This window comes from Lasiosphaeria miniovina (assembly GCF_030549165.1).
Source record: "Lasiosphaeria miniovina strain SMH2392-1A chromosome Unknown B0T26scaffold_2, whole genome shotgun sequence".
NCBI lineage: Eukaryota > Fungi > Ascomycota > Sordariomycetes > Sordariales > Lasiosphaeriaceae > Lasiosphaeria > Lasiosphaeria miniovina.
In genome coordinates, this window is record NW_026848221.1 from 1,096,473 (window position 1) to 1,116,377 (window position 19,905).

At 53.7% G+C, this 19,905-nt stretch overlaps 8 protein-coding genes across 8 annotated transcripts; 3 read left to right on the plus strand and 5 right to left on the minus strand.

The window, feature by feature from the left end:
- Positions 1-1,073: 1,073 nt before the first annotated feature.
- On the minus strand, positions 1,074-2,308 carry B0T26DRAFT_114387 (ubiquitin-conjugating enzyme/RWD-like protein). Its single transcript, XM_060433292.1, has 4 exons — positions 2,173-2,308; positions 1,865-2,025; positions 1,747-1,770; positions 1,074-1,661 (listed from the first exon to the last, which is right to left on the minus strand). Exons 1-4 carry the CDS (start codon positions 2,205-2,207, stop codon positions 1,408-1,410), a joined length of 474 nt encoding a protein of 157 aa, XP_060299895.1. The 5' UTR covers positions 2,208-2,308; the 3' UTR covers positions 1,074-1,407.
- A 1,042-nt stretch (positions 2,309-3,350) lies between these two features.
- B0T26DRAFT_671761 (Pex19 protein family-domain-containing protein) lies at positions 3,351-4,694 on the plus strand (the record flags this gene model as incomplete). The annotated part of the gene is made up of 4 exons (XM_060439370.1): positions 3,351-3,600; positions 3,689-3,873; positions 3,941-4,537; positions 4,596-4,694. 4 exons carry the CDS (start codon positions 3,351-3,353, stop codon positions 4,692-4,694), a joined length of 1,131 nt encoding a protein of 376 aa, XP_060299896.1.
- Positions 4,695-5,002: 308 nt separating this feature from the next.
- B0T26DRAFT_737864 (uncharacterized protein) lies at positions 5,003-5,836 on the minus strand (the record flags this gene model as incomplete). The annotated part of the gene is made up of 2 exons (XM_060443520.1): positions 5,003-5,386; positions 5,504-5,836. The coding sequence occupies 2 exons, from the start codon at positions 5,834-5,836 to the stop codon at positions 5,003-5,005; spliced, it is 717 nt and encodes a 238-aa protein (XP_060299897.1).
- A 1,090-nt stretch (positions 5,837-6,926) lies between these two features.
- B0T26DRAFT_692833 (uncharacterized protein) lies at positions 6,927-7,792 on the minus strand (the record flags this gene model as incomplete). Its single annotated transcript, XM_060441174.1, has 1 exon — positions 6,927-7,792. A coding segment is annotated over exon 1 (260 nt), but the record flags the coding sequence as incomplete, so codon positions are not given.
- Positions 7,793-7,795: 3 nt separating this feature from the next.
- On the minus strand, positions 7,796-8,837 carry B0T26DRAFT_692834 (uncharacterized protein). Its single transcript, XM_060441175.1, has one exon. It carries the CDS (start codon positions 8,796-8,798, stop codon positions 7,857-7,859), a length of 942 nt encoding a protein of 313 aa, XP_060299899.1. The 5' UTR covers positions 8,799-8,837; the 3' UTR covers positions 7,796-7,856.
- Positions 8,838-9,345: 508 nt separating this feature from the next.
- Positions 9,346-10,713, minus strand: B0T26DRAFT_692836 (uncharacterized protein). The gene has a single exon (XM_060441176.1). The coding sequence runs from the start codon at positions 10,245-10,247 to the stop codon at positions 9,666-9,668; it is 582 nt and encodes a 193-aa protein (XP_060299900.1). The 5' UTR covers positions 10,248-10,713; the 3' UTR covers positions 9,346-9,665.
- A 690-nt stretch (positions 10,714-11,403) lies between these two features.
- Positions 11,404-13,595, plus strand: B0T26DRAFT_799155 (acid phosphatase-domain-containing protein). The gene is made up of 8 exons (XM_060446967.1): positions 11,404-11,623; positions 11,691-11,822; positions 11,887-12,033; positions 12,114-12,211; positions 12,283-12,365; positions 12,421-12,469; positions 12,535-12,799; positions 12,869-13,595. The coding sequence occupies exons 1-8, from the start codon at positions 11,547-11,549 to the stop codon at positions 13,359-13,361; spliced, it is 1,344 nt and encodes a 447-aa protein (XP_060299901.1). The 5' UTR covers positions 11,404-11,546; the 3' UTR covers positions 13,362-13,595.
- Positions 13,596-17,435: 3,840 nt separating this feature from the next.
- Positions 17,436-17,786, plus strand: B0T26DRAFT_692840 (uncharacterized protein). The gene has a single exon (XM_060441177.1). It carries the CDS (start codon positions 17,459-17,461, stop codon positions 17,759-17,761), a length of 303 nt encoding a protein of 100 aa, XP_060299902.1. The 5' UTR covers positions 17,436-17,458; the 3' UTR covers positions 17,762-17,786.
- Positions 17,787-19,905: the final 2,119 nt, after the last annotated feature.

The window sequence follows — 19,905 nt, forward strand, 5'->3', positions numbered from 1 at the left end:
GAGAGCGCGGCGCTGAAGAACGGAGCCTATTTCCACGTCAGCGTCGAGATGGCCAGCCTTTATACTTACTCTGGCCGTGCTGTCGTTTGCTTGCTTGCTCTGTCTGGCAGGGCAGGGCAAGGCAGGGCAGTCGCAATGGGTGTCGTGCGGCGATTAGGTACGAGGCGCAAAGTAGCTACCGTACGGAGTATGCAGTCGACAACGAGGCTGCAGATGGCCGAGTGGGATGAAGGAATTCGGGCGTGGGAAGGTGTGTGAAAAGGAGAGAAAAGAGTCACACGCCCAGGAAAATGTTTTGTGTGTGGTGAGTGAGTGGGTGCTGGCGAGGTGGTGACTCCAGATCCGGGCTCGAGTCCAGTCCAAGTCTTTCTTAATACAACGGCCACCCCCTGCCCGGCCCAAGGCCAGACTCGCCTCGCCCAGGCAAGATTTTAGCACCTTGACTAATAAGGCGGCCCCAGTCCCTGGAAACGGTTCTCGAGCAATTGCAGGGCGATTTTGGCAATCCGTTCGAGCAAGTTGGCTATGGCGCTGGGAAGAGAGCTCCAGAAGTGACCAGGACCACCAGCCAAGCCAAGGTACCCTGAGGTATCTTTTCCCCAGGCCGATGTCGGGAGAGCCGGCGATTGGTCCAGATAGTAATCCACCTTGTCTCAGGCCTGGGGGGCGTTGTCTCCATATTACCTAAAGCGGGCTGATAAGAAATGGACGACTCGCCGTTGCTGACGACATGCAACATTCGCAGCTGTCAGTGACAGCCCCGAAAGAGGCCACAAAACGTCCACGTGAGAGCCTGCGTCTGTGGGAAGAGCTACTGGTAGGGGGTGCGTGTAGTGGTCATGAAGAGGCATTATTGTCCGGTTTACGTCCCGAACAAGGTTAATTGTGAGAGCTCACAACTTCAATGTGGGGGTCTGGAAGTCGGGGCAAGTCAAAGTGCAACAAATCTAGCGTGGGTTGAGTGCTTATTGCGAGACCCCAATTCGCGCGGCCAACCAAGAGCCGCATTATAGCGCCTTTCTATTCCCGAGGCGCAAGTCACGGGAGCCTTTGGCAGTTTCCCCAGACGATTCCAGCCAGCTCTGCAGATCCGGCCGTTGCGGGGGAATCTGCCCAGACTCCATTGCTAATTGCCATCATGCCGCTCGTTGGGTTGAGCCACCCCCATGTCGGACATCACGATCCCCGGTTTCTTTCCCTGTTTGCCCTGAACCCATACCCACACCATGCTGCCTACTAGCAGCTCCGAGGACAAGACGCTCCGCCGCTTTTTGCCGTGTAAACGCCAAGCATCCTGCAAGCCACTATGGTATCCCATAAACTCCTTAATTCTTCCCGGCAAGTCACCCATTTCTCTCAGATAAATGTCGCCTCCACTATATTGTAGCTTTGGGGGGCTTGGGCTGTTCATGGTGCGGCATTCTCGCGCACCGTACGCTTTACTCTGCGGTCGTACTCGGCTCGATCCTTCTTGAAAAGGTTATAAGCTTCCGCCTGGGCAGGTGACTCGGGGTTGGGGTCGTTGAGCAGGTCCTGTACGCCGAGAAGAATCTGCTTGACCGTAATAGCCGGCTTCCAGGCCTCCTCCTCGTTCAGGATAGAGAGGCAGACGGTACCCGATGGGTAGACATTAGGATGGAAGAGAGGGGGTACAAATTTGCCTGCATAGCGAAGAGAAGCATGTTAATCTTGTGACCTGGCTGTAGTGACGTGTCCCAGTACGGAGTAGCTTTTGATTTGACTTACACTTGGGAGGTTTCGTGGGATATTCTGCATGGCGAGTAGGGATGATCAGTTAGCAAGGTCCTTAACGCCCAGCTGAAGCCGGCGGGCGGGCAAGGGCGAGATCGAGGTGTGAACATACCATCGGGGAACGTGACCGTCATTCTGAATAGGCCCCCTTCCCAGATCGTCTTCTCTTTGCCGGGGATTCCGCACTCCCAAACTTTCAGATCGAGCACACCCTGGGAATTCTTTTGCGGTCGGGCAAAGAAGCCGAAGGGGTGGTCTTTGCGCCACTGCTTTCTGTGAGGTGGCACACGCGGAGTTAGCAAGAGTATGTCACGGAGGGAGGCATAGACAGACAAAAGTAGAAGCAGAAGTAGAAGCTGAAGGAGAAAGGGCGGGCGCGCCGCGCAAGGCCCCCGGGGGGTGGGCGTGTGTCGCACTTACCGCTCCTCGTGCAGGCGGTTTTGACACAGCGCCATAGTTCGTTCGTCTGCAGTGGGCAGAAAGCGATCGTTGGTTGAGCAATTTGCTGGAGATTTATTTGTACGGGGACCCGAGGGCACCACTAGACGTAGGCCGGCGCAGTGATCCGTGCCGAGAGCGTGGGGACGCGGCTGAAGTTGTAGTCACGGGAGGACGACAGGCGTGGAGGAAAATGTGGGGAGAAAGGCCCGACGCAGGTCAGATATAGAATCCGCAACACGATAGGTCGAGCGTGGAGAGAATGGGGGTTGCCTTGCGCCAAGGAAGGTGAGTTGAGGCCTTGGGCGCGGGCCTTGCCTTGTCTAGGTTGTTCAACTCTTGCAGGTTGTCGGTCAAAGGCACCCATGCGATTCTCAGAAATTCTGCTGGCCCGAAGACGTGGGTTGCTGCCAAAACAGGTGAGCAGCTGTGGGTTCTTCAATGTGGGGTAAATTGTGTGGCCTCAACCGCCCTTGTCCGAGAGTGCTTTCCTGCAGGCCTTTCTCATGGCACATTGCCCCCACGGCCGATCCATATTGCTCACCTGTGTGTGTAAACATTAGACAGCTACGGCTTCCGTCTTCAAATAAATGTCTGGTTCCTTTTCTTAAAGGACTTGGAGTAGTCATTTCCTTGCCTGAAAGTCTCATCGTGGTCCACTTGGTATCTTACCTACAGGTAATTACATACATGTATGTACTGGGTACTTTTACCTATATCCGTACAAGCCAAGAATTAATGAGACTTTTCGGAGTCCACCCAAGATGACGGCAAGGATAGCAAACTTTATCGTGACAACACCTTTGACTCGTTCGTATTGAAACGTCGTATGCTCTCGACGCTTATTTCTAGGTTGTCATCAGTCTCACAAAAGGACTTGAAGGAGCGGGTGGGGTTGGGGTTGGGGTTGGGTGAACGACCAACTCCACTCTCTCATCGCTGATCAGCAGGCCAGCAGCAGCCGTGCTCGTAACCCGAACGGACTGCCCGCCAACGCGGGGCCCCCGCCTTACCCCTTTCCTTTCCGAGGAAGCTTCCTCGGTACACACCACGCGGCGCAACGTACGCACGCCTTCCTGCACTGCAATTCGTGTATTTATTTGAAATACTTTCGGCTTTATTTTCTGTTCCGGCCTGCATGGACTCTGCGGCCTTGCGATATGGACTCTAATGCTGGCGACATTGCCGCGCCCACCAAGGAAGACGATGTAGCAAAAGCCGGACCAACAAGGGCCGCACTGGCCCCGGCGCCGCCGCCCCCCGCCACCACCCAACGACCTCCCAAACCCGCTGCCGTGGTCGATGAGGTTCCCGATGAATATGAGGATGTGCCAGACCCGGATGAGGACGACCTCGATGATCTTGACGGCAAGTTTGTTTCCTTCTTCATACATGTGCACATAGTCACATGTTTTCTTTCTTCTTTCAATATCCTGCACCGGTGAAGCCAGTATCGTGATGCTGTGATGCAACTAACACTCATATGGCCGGGACGCAGACATGCTCGATGAGTTTTCGGCTGTCAAGATCGAGTCCCAAAAGCCCCCAGCTCCATCCAGGCCGGGGATACCAAGCCCTGCTGGTGGCGGTGCTGCTGCCGCCACCGAAGAGGATGGACTTTCGGAGGAGGACTTTGCGAAACAGCTCCAGGACGGCATGGCCGGCCTCTTGGGCGAACTCGAGGTAAGAGCTGGCGTGAAATCCCAGCAGCACAGTATGAATGACCAGACTGCTCACGCGCGCTTTACAGCCGGAGATGCAGGCGCAGTTTGAGAACATCTTCAAGGAGCTCGGCGCTGCCGCCGCGGCAGGAGGAGGCGCGGAGCCGGTCCCCGCAACGGTCGCAGGCGGCCACTCAGGGGTGCCCAGGGGGGCGGCCAATCCGGCTGCGGCGGCGGCCCCGCCAGTGGCATCCAGCGCCGAGGCCTCGTTCCAGGAGACGATCCGGCAGACGATGGAGCGCATGCAGGCAGGGGGCGCGCAAGCCACTGCCGCCGCCGCTGCCGAGGGCTCGGACGACTTCCTGGCCGAGCTCCTCAAGCAGATGCAGTCGGGCGAGCTCGACGGCGAGGGCGGCGAGAGCGGCGCCGAGGACTTTTCCAAGATGCTCATGGGCATGATGGACCAGCTCACCAACAAGGAGATCCTGTACGAGCCCATGAAGGAGCTCAACGACAAGTTCCCCGAGTGGCTCGACAAGAACGCCGACAAGACGTCTAAGGACGACCTCCAGCGGTACCACGAGCAGCAGGCCCTAGTCAAGGAGATTGTCAGTAAGTTTGAGGAGCCGACATATTCCGACGCCAACAAGGCAGACCGCGAATACATTGTGGACCGGATGCAGAAGGTGCGTGGGAGCGTCCCCTGTCCCCTTTAGCTTCGAGCTTCACTGACAATCACAACAGATGCAAGCCTCGGGCTCACCGCCAGACGACTTGGTGGGAGACATGCCGTCGACACAGGACGCACTGAACATGCCCGACGAGTCGTGCAACCCCCAGTAACTGTTCAGGGAGTCGGTTGGTTTAATTTGTGGCAAGATTCCGGGATTAATATAGCTAGACAAGTCCATCGTTTTGCATACATGCCAGCAAGCTTTAGACAGACAGACCCCTTTTCCGTCCGTTAATATGAACGAACGCCCTCCCTTGCTCAAACCAGCTACCAAAAAACAAAAAAATGCCTGTCCATCCCCATACCCTATACCATGCAATGCATATCCGGCCATGAATTCACGAAACTCCAAAATTTATGTAAAATGCAAGCTCAGCACAAGCAGAAAAGAGCAATCATCAACCACAGACCACACATTTCACGACATCTCCACGTCTTGCGAGAGGGCCATCGCCGCGTCATCGTGCGACTGTTGTGAGAGAAAATCCATGAACAGCCCGTCGTAGTCGTCGTCGTCTAAGAAGAAATGAGGCGACCACGGCCGGGACTGCCTGTTCGGGGATTCGTCTGGTAACGACGATAGTAGCGCGTTCAGCTCGGCCTCTTCCTGCTGCTCGATCGCGTTGACCATCAGGGCATCCACGTCGTCGATTGCTGGGTTTTGGTTATTGTTTTGGAGGTGCGGCTGCAGCTGCTGCGCCGGCTCGTCCTCGATCTCGCCCTCGCTGACCATGCACGCCGTGTCCGAGTGCTTCGCCTGCCGCAGCTCCCGGTTGAGCCGCACCCACTCGAGCTTGAGTAACTGTGTGAGCGTGATGCACTCGTTAGTTTTTTTGTCTCTCGTTTTTGCTTCAAAGGGATGGATATAGGGGTTCGTGATTTCTGAGTGGCAGGGAGGGATTAGTAATGTCTGCCGTACCTCGTCTTCGCCGCCTCTGCGCTCCCACTTGTGCTCGTCGGCGCGCTGCCGCACGTTCTGCAGGAACAGCCGCCGCCTGCTGTCCTGCGCCTCCTCGCGCCGCTTGACTACAGGGTTCGGCCTCGGATTGCGCGTCGCGTATTTGAATTTGCTGGCGCTGGCGCTGGTGGTCGTAGTCGGCGGTGGCGCGATGGGGGACGACTGCGTGGCGCGGAAGTGGTGGTGGTGCCGTGGCGGGCTATAGTCGGACGACGCCGATGCTCTGATGGGCGACGAGGAAAGCGGCGACGACACGGCCGGGCGGAAGGGCGAGGATGCGGTGGCTGGCGACATTGACGACGACGACGCGTCGTGGCCAAAGGTAAATATGGGTACGGGCATGACGGTGAACATTATGGCCGGCGGCCGGCCGGTTCCCTATTGCCTGCTCTTTCTCTGTTTTGTTTATTTGGCGTGCTCTGGAGAAATAAAAGAGAGAGAGATGGCAAGATTTGGGAGTTGTATGTATAAGCAGAGCTCCTAAGTCGTCGTTATTTTTTGCGCGGGTTATGGCGGACAGTTAACTGTTGGGGAGAGTTTCTCGATCGGGCTTTCGGACGCCGGAAAGTTAATGCGGGACGGACAGGGATGCGACTCTGCAGCCTGTGAGCGCGCTAATTGAACGCGCCGCCCCGCGCGGCCCTGTCGCGGTTGGTTTTGGATCTTTAATGAGTGTCGTGTGCACAGACCAGCAGTGTTCGGGCCTGCCAGCTGCCGCACACCTGGCGATCCATCTCCGTCACTCAAACTCACACCATCTTTCTACGTCTTCACTAACTCATGATATGTTCCGCTACCCAACAACGCAAAGCTGTGAAGAGTTTTATGACTTTCTATAACTTAACGGAAGAACTGGGTGAAAAATATGAGTCGAGAGTCCTTCACTCTATCCCAAGAAACCCCGGTCTGAGATGACATGAGACGGTTATTTGCCCTGTGTTATTGAACCTTGCTAGCGTGAGGTGATAGCATAACTAGTTGAACGTTGATTATATTTGAGTATTGATTAGCGCTTCTCGTGGCATGTATAGACGTCAGTACTGCAGTCTATAATCATGAGTTGTCCAGTTATGAATCAATTTTATTACGCGAACGGTCGAATGACGTCGAAAATGCAGAAAAAATTCACTAGGAAACGCAGTATTCCGTCATAATTTGACAGCTTAGTGGTGCGGTGTCGCTGAAGAAGTTACGCCTCAACGGAGACGTTGACCTGCAAATAATTGATACTCCCTTACGGATTTGATAGCCGAATAAAGGCTCGGACTGAACTTGATTGCAAGGAGCAAGGGGGCTGTGTACGAGTCTAGCTCGCACTCTAGGGTAGCATTCCACCAAATGTAGTAGACAGGGATATGAGCAAACTAAGGGAGCCATTGAGATGGTTAATGAATTAATGAACGTCAACTGGAACAAACACGGCGCTTTAGACTAGGGACTTCTTCAGGATGAAAGGGGACATAGACGCAGTAGACTTGGATAAAAAGGAATGCGATGGGCTACGAATTCAATCAAAGCCAATCCTTCAAATGTACCAATACAAACCAGAACCCGGGTCCATCAAATCTAGCACCAAGTCTAGACAACCCCAATCCCGCGGCCATAAACTCCAGGAGCACCGTGGTGGCATATATATAATATCCTAAACTACGTTCGGTCGTGCTAGCAGAATCCGACACATGCCATGTCAATCAGTCTCGCCGTCTGTTGTCTCCGGTGTCGTCGAGATTGCCGACGAACTCAAGCTCTCGTCCTTGTGCCTGTTTGCCCCGCCGCTGAACGGCCAGGAATCATATGCAAAGTCTACACAGGCCTTGCGGAATGCAACTCTCATGCTACAGTCATCGACCTGGTGTTTCGTGTCCCATCTGACTCTTTTAAGTTTGGGAAATCGCCCTTGCAAAACCGCCCTTCCGAGATCGAGGAGACACCTTGACACATTTATGGTCATTTGGGGATCGGTATTTGCCGCTAGCTTCAGTGAAACGATGGACGAAGGAAGGAGGCTTGTGAGGAGACTGTTGCGGCCTGACGATTGGCCAGTATCGCAAAATATCAATTTTGCGTCCAGGAACAAGTCCTCGAGAACAAGAAACTCCCGCAACTTGGGTATCAGCCGGGCAAGAAACTCGCCATCACTAATGGTTGGCGTCGGCCGCCCTGGTCGGGTATCGAGATGTAGCTTCTTCAGAGTTCCCTTGTTCCTGAGCAGCTGGACAACAGCGTCGTTGGGCGGCGAGTCGACACCGAGAGGGCCAGTGTCAGGTATGCCAGCTTCAACGTCAGCAACAGCCGTCATGGCTTTGTCGAGAGTTCAAGACTCACTACGGCATTCGTAGGTAAACGTCTCGAGGCCTGCGCAGCACGAAAGAAGCGCTGCAAAATCTGACTCGAAAAGCCTGCTGTTAGTGATGGTTACGTTTCTCATTTTCGGAAAAGGCCGGACAAAGCCGGTGAGTCGACAACGCAGACAGGTATCAATGTTGAGGGTTTCCAAGGTTGAGGATGCCAACTCGAGGATACCATCATAACGGGCACGAAAGTTGATGTCAATTCCGCGGAGGTCGAGAGTCTGGATGGAGAGGCTCTCTGCACGGGCAGCGCGCAGAGATGATGAAAGAATGGCCGTAAAAGGAGCGGCGGCCGAGAAGACGAGCGTTTTAAGATTTGGGAGAGAAGCCAGAAGCATGCATGCCATCTCATCACCCGAAGGGCAGTATTCTTCGCAATGGTAGGGCGGCAACAGATCCCGGTAAGGGCGAAGAAAGTCGGACAGCCGGATGCCACGGGCCTGTGCGGCCTTTTGCAGTGCATCCTTGGCCTCGGAGTTAGTGATAGAGTTGAGGAGATTGAGATCGAGATACAATCTCTTGACCAAGGCGGCCAGGTCGCGGCGCAGTGTCACGGTTCGGAGGAAGGGAGTGAGACGCCAGTAGAATTCGTAATCGCCGTTCCATGAGTCGCCGTATCCGGGGACGAACTCATGGTAGAGTATTTCCTGGGCGACGGGGAGGAATCTCCTCGAGACCCTGCACATCGAGTGCAGTGCATGGCAGTCGCGTGAGTTCCACGAGGGCTGGTTGGGGGCTTGGTTGCGTGGGAAGAAGGCGAGCGGTGTTGCGTGGGGCTCCTCTTGCCGCAATTCGCGGCAATGCAGACAGAAATTGCTTAGAATAAGCACAAGCGTCTCGTCTGGGAGGCTAGAAAGCCTCGAAAGGTCAGAGGGACGATCCGACTTCACGATTTCCATTTCCATAGCGAACCAGCGGAGGACAAAAAGTGTGACACTGACGGGTGAGGACGAGCAAAGAGGAGCGGGGAAGTGATTTAACAAGGCGCTCACATGTCGACTCGCAACGTTTCGAGTCTTCACATAACCCTAACCCCTAAGACACAGTCACACTGGTGCAAACGAGAAAGAGGCAGGATCGAGGCAAACACGCGGGAGGTCCTTCATTTGGCCAGGCGTACTTGCTAGTTGCCACTGTTCAGGCAGAACTGGCCTATGGGGCCAAGGAAGGAGCGAATCTCAGCCATTTAACCTCATCTAGGACCCTGCAACCGAGGTTAGGACTGGATGAGGGACTGGAGCGCAAATTCACACAGCTCAGTCTCTGGATCCCGAACCTGGATGACCAACCAGGGCTAAGTTTTCTTTGCGGATCAAGGTACTCACAAGCCTTCCGGTTTCTTGAAGGCACCGACTCCACTGAGACGAGTGGCTGAGGTGTAATAACATGCGGACGACAGCCTAGGCCAACTTGCCACGAGCCTGTGGATCTCATTCACTGCAACACCCAAAGTATGAGGAAGCCCGGGAAGGTAGTACCTGGACCCGAGGTAGTTTAATGTTCCAAAGCTGGCACTGCCGTAAAATAATGTTCTGTGGCCTGCCCAGCTTCCACTATAAATTATGTACATGAATACTTAAATTCAACAGATCCTGAAGCCAGCATCAGACTTGCAAAAGCGAATGGCCATGCTACACAAGTTGGGAAAATCCATCGAACCCGCCAGATGGAGACCTTGAGCGCCAGCGCCCAGTACCCAGCCACGGCCACGGCCGCAGCTTCCAGCATGTGCTGAGGTAAAAGAAAGACAGGCAGCAACACCAACACGACCATCACGCGACCTCGAGGATCGCCACGCTCCTCGCAACCAGTGCGTCCCTCAACCTAGCCAAGGCCTCCATGACTGTCGCCTCGCGCACGCGCTCTCTCGACCCGGGGAAGCTGAAGGGTCCCCAGGCCTGGCTGGCGCCCTGGTGGGCGATGCCGACGAAGACGGTGCCGGGCGGCTTACCGTCCTGCGGGTCGGGGCCAGCCACGCCCGTGGTGCCGAGACCCCACGTCGTCGCGACGCCGTCGAAGCTGGTCGACCGCCGCGCGCCCTCGGCCATCTGGGCCGCCACGTCGCTGTGCACGACCCCTTCGCGCGCGATCAGCGCCGCGTCGACCCCCAGCAGCAGCCGCTTGAGAGACGTGGCGTACGACACGACGCCGCCGCGGAACGCCGCGCTGGCTCCCGGCACCGACGTCAGCGCCGCCATGACGCCGCCCGCTGTGAGCGACTCGCCCACGCCGACCGTTTCGCCCGCCGCCCGCAGCAGCCGGATCACGTCGGCCGCGATGTCGAGCACTGTCTCGGTGTTGCGCGGCGTGTAGTGGGTCTGCTGGTGGGTGGGAGTGGGAGTAGGCGTGGCCATGGCTGGCGATGTTTGTTGGTTTTTGCTTCGGCGTCAAGCTGGTGTTTGATGGAATGCTAAGCTGGTGTCTGAGGGAATGAAGAAGACAAAGACAAAGGGGTGTAGATGAGCCGAGGAGCGGTACGCATTATGTAGTGGATATATTCGTCGACTGTCCACTGCGAGTCTTGGCTATCGGCCTAATCTTTTCCAATATTTAGAAAAGGCTCCCTACTGGCATGCAGGGCAACGGCTCATTGGTTCAACCTCAGGCGTCACTTAGTTTCCATTTTTGTCAGCGGGAAGAGGCATAGGCGGCGGCGAACTAAGCACCGCCCCCACGAGGAGGAGGCAGGGCCCGTGGCATGGAGTTTCAACGTATTCGTGCGGCGCGCGGCAACGGACTTTTTTTTTTTGGGCGGTGGAGACCCATGAGGCAGTTCTCAATGGCTAGGCCGAATTTGCCGCCGCTGCATCATGAGTCCCGTGTCGCTTTTGTGGATCGCCTGCCCGGCATCTCTGGAAAGGGAGGTTACGTTACACTAGCACGCAATCTCATCGAACCTAAAATCTAAATTTACTCGCCCACTCACTCACTCACTCACGCACTCACTCACCCACACACACACACACCTCGGTATGTCTCTGATTTTAGTGTTGAAACGTGTGGGGCATCCTGTTGCAAATCGCGGCTTCCCGAGGCCCAGCTCGGTCGCCGCATTATGACTGCCGCGCCTTCGAGGGTTTGAAGGAGTGTTGGTTGTTCTGAGGGCGTGTTGGTCATTGGCAGGGCCCAGACAAGCAAGAGGCCGTTAGCCGATCTTTCCAAACATGCTAGATCAGCGTCAACCGCCTTGAGCCTCAGCCTCTTCGAAAGTGGGAACGTAGAGATTTCCTGTTTCATCGCCTCGACGCCCTCCTTCGCCATGCGGCGTATCACTTCCAAGGTTCTTCTGGGTCACTGTGATTCCAGAAATATCCTGCGAGAGTCGCTACGCCTTGTCGAGAGAGGGGCAAGTGGTCGGCGAGATGGCCTGGATGTCTCTTGTTCGGGTTTGAAACCAACGGACACGAAGCTCTTCGCCGGGTCAAGAACCTCGAGGGAACAAGTCGCAATGTCAGCACTCAGGAGTGCTGTGGAAGCCTGTATAAATAGTATTGAATCTAGCATAGCAAGAATGGTTCATTCCGATTTAATCATCAGTTCCATCTAGCATTCAGAGCCACTCAGCAACAGCTCTTAATCACAGCTTCATATTTTCCCCTACTCATCTCCAAACCACGCTCGTGTCCCCAGATTATCATCCATCAGTATTCGCCATGGCATCACTTATCACGGGCTTGATCAAAGCTCTTGGCTCGGACATTTATCCAAAACTCGTCGCCTTTGACCTCGAGTAAGCACCTAGCTAGTTGGGGTGAACTTTGGAAGGAAAATCCGAAACATACTAACAGTTTCTGCAGCGGCACCACGTGGGACGGCTGGCTCAACGAGCATGAATTCGGCAAGAACGGATGGGTCACAGAAGGCAAGAAGGAAGACAACGTCACCCTCTTAAGCAAGAGCAACGACGGGTTTCTCATTGGAGATGTCAAGTTTGTATTTTTCTATTTATTTCACCTCGTCTGTCATACCGTCGGCCGCTAACAGGTCTTGCAGGAACAAAAAATACAAACAGGCTCAGGTCTGGGTTCCTTATGACTTTATCAAAATCCTGCAGGATATTCGAAAGCAAACGAAGCCCAATTCTAGTGACAACATGAACATTGATGTCTGCATCTCGTCCAAGAACACTCACAAAGATATGTGAGTTATTACGTCTTTTGTGGATGGATTGCCAACTTCGTATCGCAACACTTTCTGACATTGTCTGATTTCCATCTCAGGTGTGTCCGTGCCCTCTGGCACGTCGAGTATGACGACCCAAAGAGAGGAAAGGGAACGCGCGTCACAGACATCATAAAGTACTTTGAGGCTGGAAACGGTAAGTTGGCAATCATCACACACCTTGTTCGTGCTTGATCTTGCGCGATCCGTTACTGAGTGGAGCCGCAGAACACCAACCGAAAACTGAGCATTTCGACAATTTTGAAAGGTGGAACCAGGACAAGGGAAGGCCTACAAGCCAGAAGAAAATGGTAAATGCCCGCACTCCCCTCTTCAATGATGATATTCTCTGACACGGGGGCCCAGCTTCTCTTTGACGACAAAGCCGAAAACATGGACGTTGAACAGTGGAACGGTAAGCGCCGCTGCTAAAAGGGACCACGAGCCATCGCAGCATGCTGACGTGGATTTCCACGACAGGTGTTACCTTTTTCAAAATAGCCAAGCCAGGCCGCGGTATTACATATGATGACTACAAGAATGGACTGAAGCTGTACCGAAGCTTCATGGAATGGCGTCGATACATTCCCGCATCCGGAGCCGAAAGTAGCAGAGTGCAACACATTGGTTACGTTGGCGCGGACATGCTAAACGCGCAGCGATACGCAGAAGGAAAACGGCGGACCCGGACGGACCGCGCGGCACGATGGGGCTACGCCATGTATGTGGCGGATGACCCGCGAATGTAAGTTGCCCTGCTCCCTCCCTACCTCCCTGGAGTAAGGGGGGCGGATTCTGACTCTGTCTGCTACAGTGCCGCGTTCTTCTCCAAGATGGGACGGGAGAATACACCGGACGACCAGTATATCGTGAAGCTCTATGTGCGAAGCTCGCAAGCGTTTGACTTCATCAGCAAGGTCTGGTATCCGTCCAAGGGATCCTGGCAGATCAACAACGTCCACTCCACCATGGAGGAGACATGCCAGGCGCAGGAGAAGCTCGACAAGAAGGTCATGGAGAAGTTCAACGTGTCCAAGCCGTACCTGTCCTTCTCCAAGCACGGGAAGATGGCGGGCATGGACTGGATCAAGGAAGGCACGCGCTTCAACGAGATGATTGTCTACCCGCAGATCCAGGACGCCATGTTCTTTGGCGAAGCCCACAAGCTGTCCGATGTCGAGGGCTTGATCAACTCAGGAGACGCGAATTGGCCGCACCTGAAGTGGCACCGCAACATCAAGCCCTGGGGAATCAAGCTGTGCGCCGAGACCAAGGCCGACTTTGATAAGTACGGCGAGAGGTATTAGAACGATGAGAAAGTGGCACACAGAGTGAGGCTACCCACACGTGTCAGAGAAGTGATAATAGTCCGCGCAGGCGCGGCACGTAGAAAGTCAAAGGGGTCGAAACTAGCCGGACCTACTTAAGCAGGCTGCAGGTAGGCAGGCATGCATGCAAGCGCGGCTGGATCCAAGGCTTCTCGCATATACAATGATCAACTCGTAAACATTGGCTGGAAAATCGCGGGACGATTAGAAAGCGCGGAGGGGTGGCGCAGGCGTCACGGGGACCACTTGGCACTTGAGCCGGCGCAGGTCGCCTTCCGATCAAGTACCTAACCTGAGTGAGAGTTACCAAAAAGGCTAGGCGGTGCGTATCTGGATACGCTAGCTATCTGTAATTATTCTGACATAGTATCACATTACCAATCGCTGGTAGGTTGTGTAATTGAAAATTACCAATCCTTCTCGTGCCAGTGTGGTTGTGTTGTTGGGCTGGCCCCTGATGAGGATGTTGATAACCCCACTCCGTGCACGCACTTGCTTACTAGGCACGTGCTATTAAGCACTACTAATAAAGTAAGGGAGCTGCCGGAGTGTAGTGCCGTCATCTTTTGCCTGTGTCTGTGCCCTTTCCCATAAACTTGGTCTTAGCAGGGCCCCCTTGACGACCCGTGCCCCCGGCAAGGCTTGAATAGAAGTGACTGGGATTTTCCCAAAATAAACCCTGCCCATTCATCCTTATGAAGCTCTCCTGTTGGATATCCCCTAACGAGACATGGAGAGAGACAAAGAGCTCGGTTCGTTCGGAGTTTGACTTCGTTGGAATGCTCACAGCCTCACGCTCATCTCCTTTTCCCGTTGAAATCCAAAATCTTACACGCCAAGGCCTGCCGGGCCACACCAGGTCAACGCGGCGGCGGAAAATAAAACCCCGTGGACCGTGACACGGATCGATCGGGATCTGCGGAAATGCACAAACACCCCTGCGCCGCGCGCGGTTGGTGGAGGCACTAGCTAGTGACTGACCAGTGACTGACTAGCGGGGACTTTTGGCAAGCGACGTCGTCAGCACCGAACTCTATGTCTAATCTAGGCACAGTACCTAAACGCGCATAAGGCTAATGGTAATATTATTTAGCGTGGATCAGAGACGGTGCGGCACAGAACTGCGGCCCGGCGCCCGGGGGGAGGGGGGCATATTTTTCTTCTTACTCTTCCTCTGCCTCTCTCCCTCCCTATCATCTTCGTCCAGAAGCGGAAAAGAAAAAGAATAAACAGATGCCACGTTCTATGGAAGGCTTCTGAGGCATGGGGCGCAGGAAGGGCTCAGCGTCTCAATCTGCGTATTTGTTGGATTTGGATGGGCGTGCGTTGGCGGCACAGACTGGGAGGAGGCAGGTCTAGTCGAAGGATCTGAGCACACACACTCACACACACACACATATGCGAAGGAAGAAAATATAGCCTGATCAGATTCGATGTTCGCAGTAGAGCATAAGCGCGGCTTAGGATTTCCAATTAACTTAGTCCAGATCTCCGAGTCCAGATCTCCATCTTGTCCCGCTTACGTCTTACGTATCTAGATGAGGTGCCTAAGGTACCTTACCTTATTGGGTAGCAGTGCAGCTGAAACTGATTTGGCCGGCTATTGATCCTATCCAAGGTCGGCAAGGTAGGTAGGGAAGTAAGAATGATTGGAGACAGCGCAATTACCTAATGCTGCTTTGTTTTTGATACACCGACCCGGGAGGTTGTGTGATTAGCCTTAGTGTAGCCTGAATGGATTCCTGCTCTGCTGTCTCCTCCCGTTGACAAGTGGTCAATAGAACTTCACGCCTTCCATTCGCCCCCCGCTTCCCCACGGGCAGTGGCTGGCTGCCGTGCGTTCCCCATGGGAAGCGGCAGCACAGCAGCATGCCGTCTGCGTCGTGCAGCCAACGTGTTATGGTTCACACCACAGAGGGTGCGTATGTACTGCGCGGTGGCTAGGGCGGCCCGGGCGGCCCGGGCCCCTGACGCTGCGGCCATTTTCCGTTTTCCATTTTCCAGCCTCCAACACTTGTGCGATTTGTAATGAATACCATCAATCCATGGTGTTCATGACTTTGAAGGAAGCCGAAGGAGGCAGGGCGGCAGTCACCAACGTCGCACTTGCCACACCGTGTAACCACACCTACCCGCAATACCTCCTTCCAGGTTGGCCGAATGGCCTGACTCGCTGTCATCCTCGCCTTCCTTATGGTTAGGGAATCACTGTGACTGTGACGTAGGCGCCTCCCTGAAAACCTGGAATTCCCGGTTTGTGCGCGGCGGGCGAGGATTCCTGTCTCTGCCTCTGACCCCACCTAGCAGCCCGCCCATTAAGAATGGAAGTGCCCCGTCGAGCCTCAAATTCACGGAAATAAGGACCGGCGCCGCTGACCGACCTATTTTTGGGCGTCGCTATGAGGTGGTTGTTTCAGGACACTTATGCCCCTTTTCGGCCTCGTGGGGCTCGCTTCCCCAATTTTATCATTCCCAATCTATGCCTCCTCGCGCCTCTCCGCCTTAGAGATTCTTAGTGACAGTACCGGAGCATTGAGGGTCAAGGATCAAGTCAAAAGTGATGAATCGTCTTCGTCAGTGGTTCGAGACTCGCAGCTTGTGAGCCGATCGCCCAAAAGCTGAACCGTTACCCCTGACTCTCATTGGTAATTAGCATAGCAGCAATGGTCGATCTGATTCCTGCTCGTCTTGCCATCTCTATTTCATTAGGTAGCAATGCCGGGCTTAATTTCTTGTCATGATTTTAGCAATTGAAAGATCTCATTAATGTCCGCTGAGTTGACTTGGTGCCGTGTAAAAATCGACACCACATGCTTGCCCCTGCTTACTTTCCTTGCTGCTGCTTCCCCCAACTTCCCCAGTGGATCTCATTCTCATCATTTCCCTCCCTTTCCCCCCCCAAGCAGTTTTGAGCTGGGGTTTTCTGATTGACTTGCCGCTCCGAGATAATTAATTACTCATAGACGGCTGCTCGTTTTCTGCCCTCTGACCTTGTTCTTTACTGTATTAGTTTCGCTCACTCTCTGTCCTCGCCATTTGAATGAGCCCGTGATTTCTTTCGAAACCCCACAACACTGGATACTGGTCAGGTGTTCAGGGGCACAAGGCAACAAGGCGTCTGTTTACACCCTTGTCCAATTGCAATCTCATGCGAATTTTTTTTCCTTGGCTAGACTACCTCGTGCAAGGTCCCTCCTTTTGATTAAAATACCGAAATCGCTCATTTGTTCCTTCTCTTGGCCGTTCATGACGTCGTGTTATAGAATTTTGATGCCAAGATCCGATGTCAATATTTGGCCTAGTTCAACGACCAGGGCAACGAGGGTGGCGGTGGATTTAAGCTTGTCAGGTGTCAGGGGTCCCTGAGAGCCCCAAGAAGCCGATTCCGCTGCTCTCTCTATTCTTGTTCCTCTGCTTTTCTATTATTTGGACATGCAATAAATATACCTTTGTTCAACCAGTCCAGCCGACCCGGCTTTTTGTGTTACGATTAAAAATTACCTCTTTTGCCACAAGGTAAGATCCTGAGATCCTCCGATCTGGACACGCGGCAGGCCGTTATCTCCTTGCACTGTAAAAGATTGGCTTGTTGACCAGGCAGCTGGCGATTTGAATCTAACCCCTTTTAGGACGTGGCGTTCAGGTCCTTGCAGTGGGGAGGGTGGCCCTTTTTTCTTTTAGCCTGAGCCTTCGTACCTACCCGGGCGCCCGGGCACTGCGGGCAATGAACATCGCCTCTAGTTTTGATTTGGTATTTTGTGATACAAAATTACCCCTGTTGCTTTGGGGAGCTTACCAGGGTCTGGGAGTCCCCGTAGACACCCCCTGCAGCGCTCTCTTGTTTTCATTTAGAAAACAACCCTCTTTCAACCAATTCCATAATCCCTCTACCGGGGTGCCACATACTTTCATATTTGGTGCCACCACTCCAAAGCACACCCACAAGCCCCTGACACCTTCCCCAGTCTCCGGCTCTGCTCTTAGCTGACCCAGAAGCCAGGGTGCACTGAGGCGGCCATAATCACGCGCGGGTGCAGGCCCGAGAGAGAGATCCCGTCGTGGTACCAAAAGCACCAATGCGGAGAACAGCAGCAGCAGCAGCAGCAGCAGTAGCGCTCTGGCTGTCGACATTGAAGGGAAACCCCTTCTTCTCCTACGTATTGTATCCCAACCAGCTAACACAGAGACACAGCAAAAACACACCTAAGAACGTCTTTGATGATGAACTAATTCTTTACCGATTATCGCGATCTCGGAGCAACAAAGAACGTTTTCCACTATTAGGTGGGCAGGTAATTAAATTCGTCTGCATTAGACAGGGGCAAAATATTCAACACCCAAACCATCTGTCCCGAATACCACCCAAAACCAAGACTTGAAGGAAGCAGAAAAGGTCCAAAGAACCATAACTAGGCCACATTTACAGCCGCCACTCCTACGCCTAGCTACTATCTAGGCTTGGGAAAACATTTACAAAGACGCAAGGCGGATATACAAAACAAACACTGCACCCCAGAGCTCAGCTGTACATCGCGGAATAAACTGACATGAGATGCACAAAGCTGGCGAGAGAACTCTCGAGGACGGCTAGAAACCAAATCCCACAAAACGAACAGTCAGGAGATGTGTACTATTCCATGATGGATCTACTGCGGCAAGATAACTGGTAAATCTCAACATCTAACTCTTATGCGTACCTGCAAGAGTAGAAGGCTCAAACATGATGGCAGGCACCAAACGGAACATTTATCTTGGCCTAGTCACCGAGCAAGGGACAAGGAGTACAAACAATCAACATTCACATGCTATATTACAAAACTTTTTGTACATGGAACCTAAGTCCCGTCTCCACCCGGTGCAGGGTGATCGAAGTTGCCAGATTTTGAGGGCATTACCTCTTACATGTTGTGGCTGCTCGCGTGCACCCGCACCTTGCAAATCAACTTGGATGCCTGGAATGTTCGTGGCATTTTGCAAGGACAATGCTTAGTACATGTTGTGGCGCGAGGCACCTAGGCCACGATGGCCAGATCGAGCAGTTATACCCTGGAAACCGACATTGGCAGTCAAAATCGGAGAGAGAATCGACTCGGTAGCTCGAATCAGTGGCTCCGCAACTTGCCTCTGTGCAGTAGTATTTTGGGTAATTTCGGTGGTGGCATGTTGGTGAATATTGATAAGTGGCCGAAATGGGTCGTCAATCGAAAGTCTAGACATTCTAGACTCAAGCTCCCTCATGGTTTCAGGGGTCACTGAACGGGGAGCGCCCCCTGCCACCTGAGGTGTATATCCCTCGAGGGGAAGCAACACCGCCGCCACTTGGTCTGGACTGGCACTCGGGTCTAGCTGGGCAAGGTCATGCATGTAGCTATTTGTTGGCCACCTATGCCTCTCATAACTGGGCCCAGTGAATGTGTTCGGGGACAGAAATTCGACGTCGGGCATTGCCCAAAGCGACTGCTGGAGTCCAACGTCTGGGTGAGTCGGCTTTACGTTGACAGTGGGCGTATTGTTATTATTGACAATTCCCTGAATGCTAGCAGAGGCCGCCGGCGGCGAGGCGCTGACGCCGAGAACCCAGTTCATGGCGTCTGTGCTCTGGCAAATTTGAGAGGATGAGATAGAACGCATGTCCGACTGCTCTCGCGATGTGGACGACACGGCCGTTGTCGATGGTCGGTAAACCTGGGGGTGAGGATTTATTGGGATGTTAACCTTAGCCAGAGCCTCTGGGGGTAAGATGGCAAAAGATTGCAACGACAGTAGCTCGTTGCGTGTGTACTGAATACGGCCATTGCCGTTCGGAATAGGCACAGTATCAACTTCCACTGAAATTTCTGGGATGGGCGCAGTATCAGCTTCCACGGGCGGACCTGCTGGCTTAGGTTGTAGAGGCTTCTCGAATGCTTCGTCAAAAAGCTCATCGAGAACTTCATCGATGTATGAATTTGGTCCACCACAATCTTCTCGGAGGTGATCGTAGATCGCGTCCTTGATCGCTTGAAAGGTAGTGGCAATCTGCTCCATGGTCTTGCCAGAGATGCCTTGGACTGCAAAAACCTTGAAAAAAGCCCGAGCTAACTTCCGCATCTGCATGATCCTCTCGTCTGTGTTGGACGGCGATGGATTCGCCGCCTCAGATTGTTCAACTTCATTTGCCGACGAGGAGTCTGCGGCGAGAGTCTCAGCTTGGTTGTCTGAGCCATTCAAGACATTTGCACTAGTTGATCCGTCATCGGCCTGGATTCCGGTACCCGGGATCTTGTCAACATCTTCGACTACAGACTCTTCAGAAACTTGCGCGACGGTTGCCCGCTCCTCAAAAGCAGGCTCCTGGACAGATTGCGCATCGACAACACCCCGGGTGGCAGAGGAGGCAACTTGCACATCGACGAAATCCCGGGCGGTTGCAGAAACAAAATGCTCATCGACAGAATCTTGAGTGGCTGAGGAGGTAACCTGCACATTGACAGCATCTAGGATACCATCTCGAAGGCCGCGGATAGTGGAAATGAAGTTCCTC

Excerpts from the sequence above, each read along its gene's own strand:
- B0T26DRAFT_114387 (XM_060433292.1), bottom strand. The coding sequence starts at position 2,207 with ATGGCGCTGTGTCAAAACCGCCTGCACGAGGAGCG. Across the intron at positions 1,771-1,864 it reads GACGGTCACGTTCCCCGATG|AATATCCCACGAAACCTCCC; the intron begins GTATGTTCACAC and ends CTCGCCATGCAG. Across the intron at positions 1,662-1,746 it reads TCCCACGAAACCTCCCAAGT|GCAAATTTGTACCCCCTCTC; the intron begins GTAAGTCAAATC and ends TTCGCTATGCAG.
- B0T26DRAFT_692834 (XM_060441175.1), bottom strand. The coding sequence starts at position 8,798 with ATGGAAATGGAAATCGTGAAGTCGGATCGTCCCTCTGACCTTTCGAGG.
- B0T26DRAFT_692836 (XM_060441176.1), bottom strand. The coding sequence starts at position 10,247 with ATGGCCACGCCTACTCCCACTCCCACCCACCAGCAGACCCACTACACG.
- B0T26DRAFT_799155 (XM_060446967.1), top strand. The coding sequence starts at position 11,547 with ATGGCATCACTTATCACGGGCTTGATCAAAGCTCTTGGCTCGGACATT. Across the intron at positions 11,823-11,886 it reads TTTCTCATTGGAGATGTCAA|GAACAAAAAATACAAACAGG; the intron begins GTTTGTATTTTT and ends CAGGTCTTGCAG. Across the intron at positions 12,800-12,868 it reads GTGGCGGATGACCCGCGAAT|TGCCGCGTTCTTCTCCAAGA; the intron begins GTAAGTTGCCCT and ends TGTCTGCTACAG.
- B0T26DRAFT_692840 (XM_060441177.1), top strand. The coding sequence starts at position 17,459 with ATGCGGAGAACAGCAGCAGCAGCAGCAGCAGCAGTAGCGCTCTGGCTG.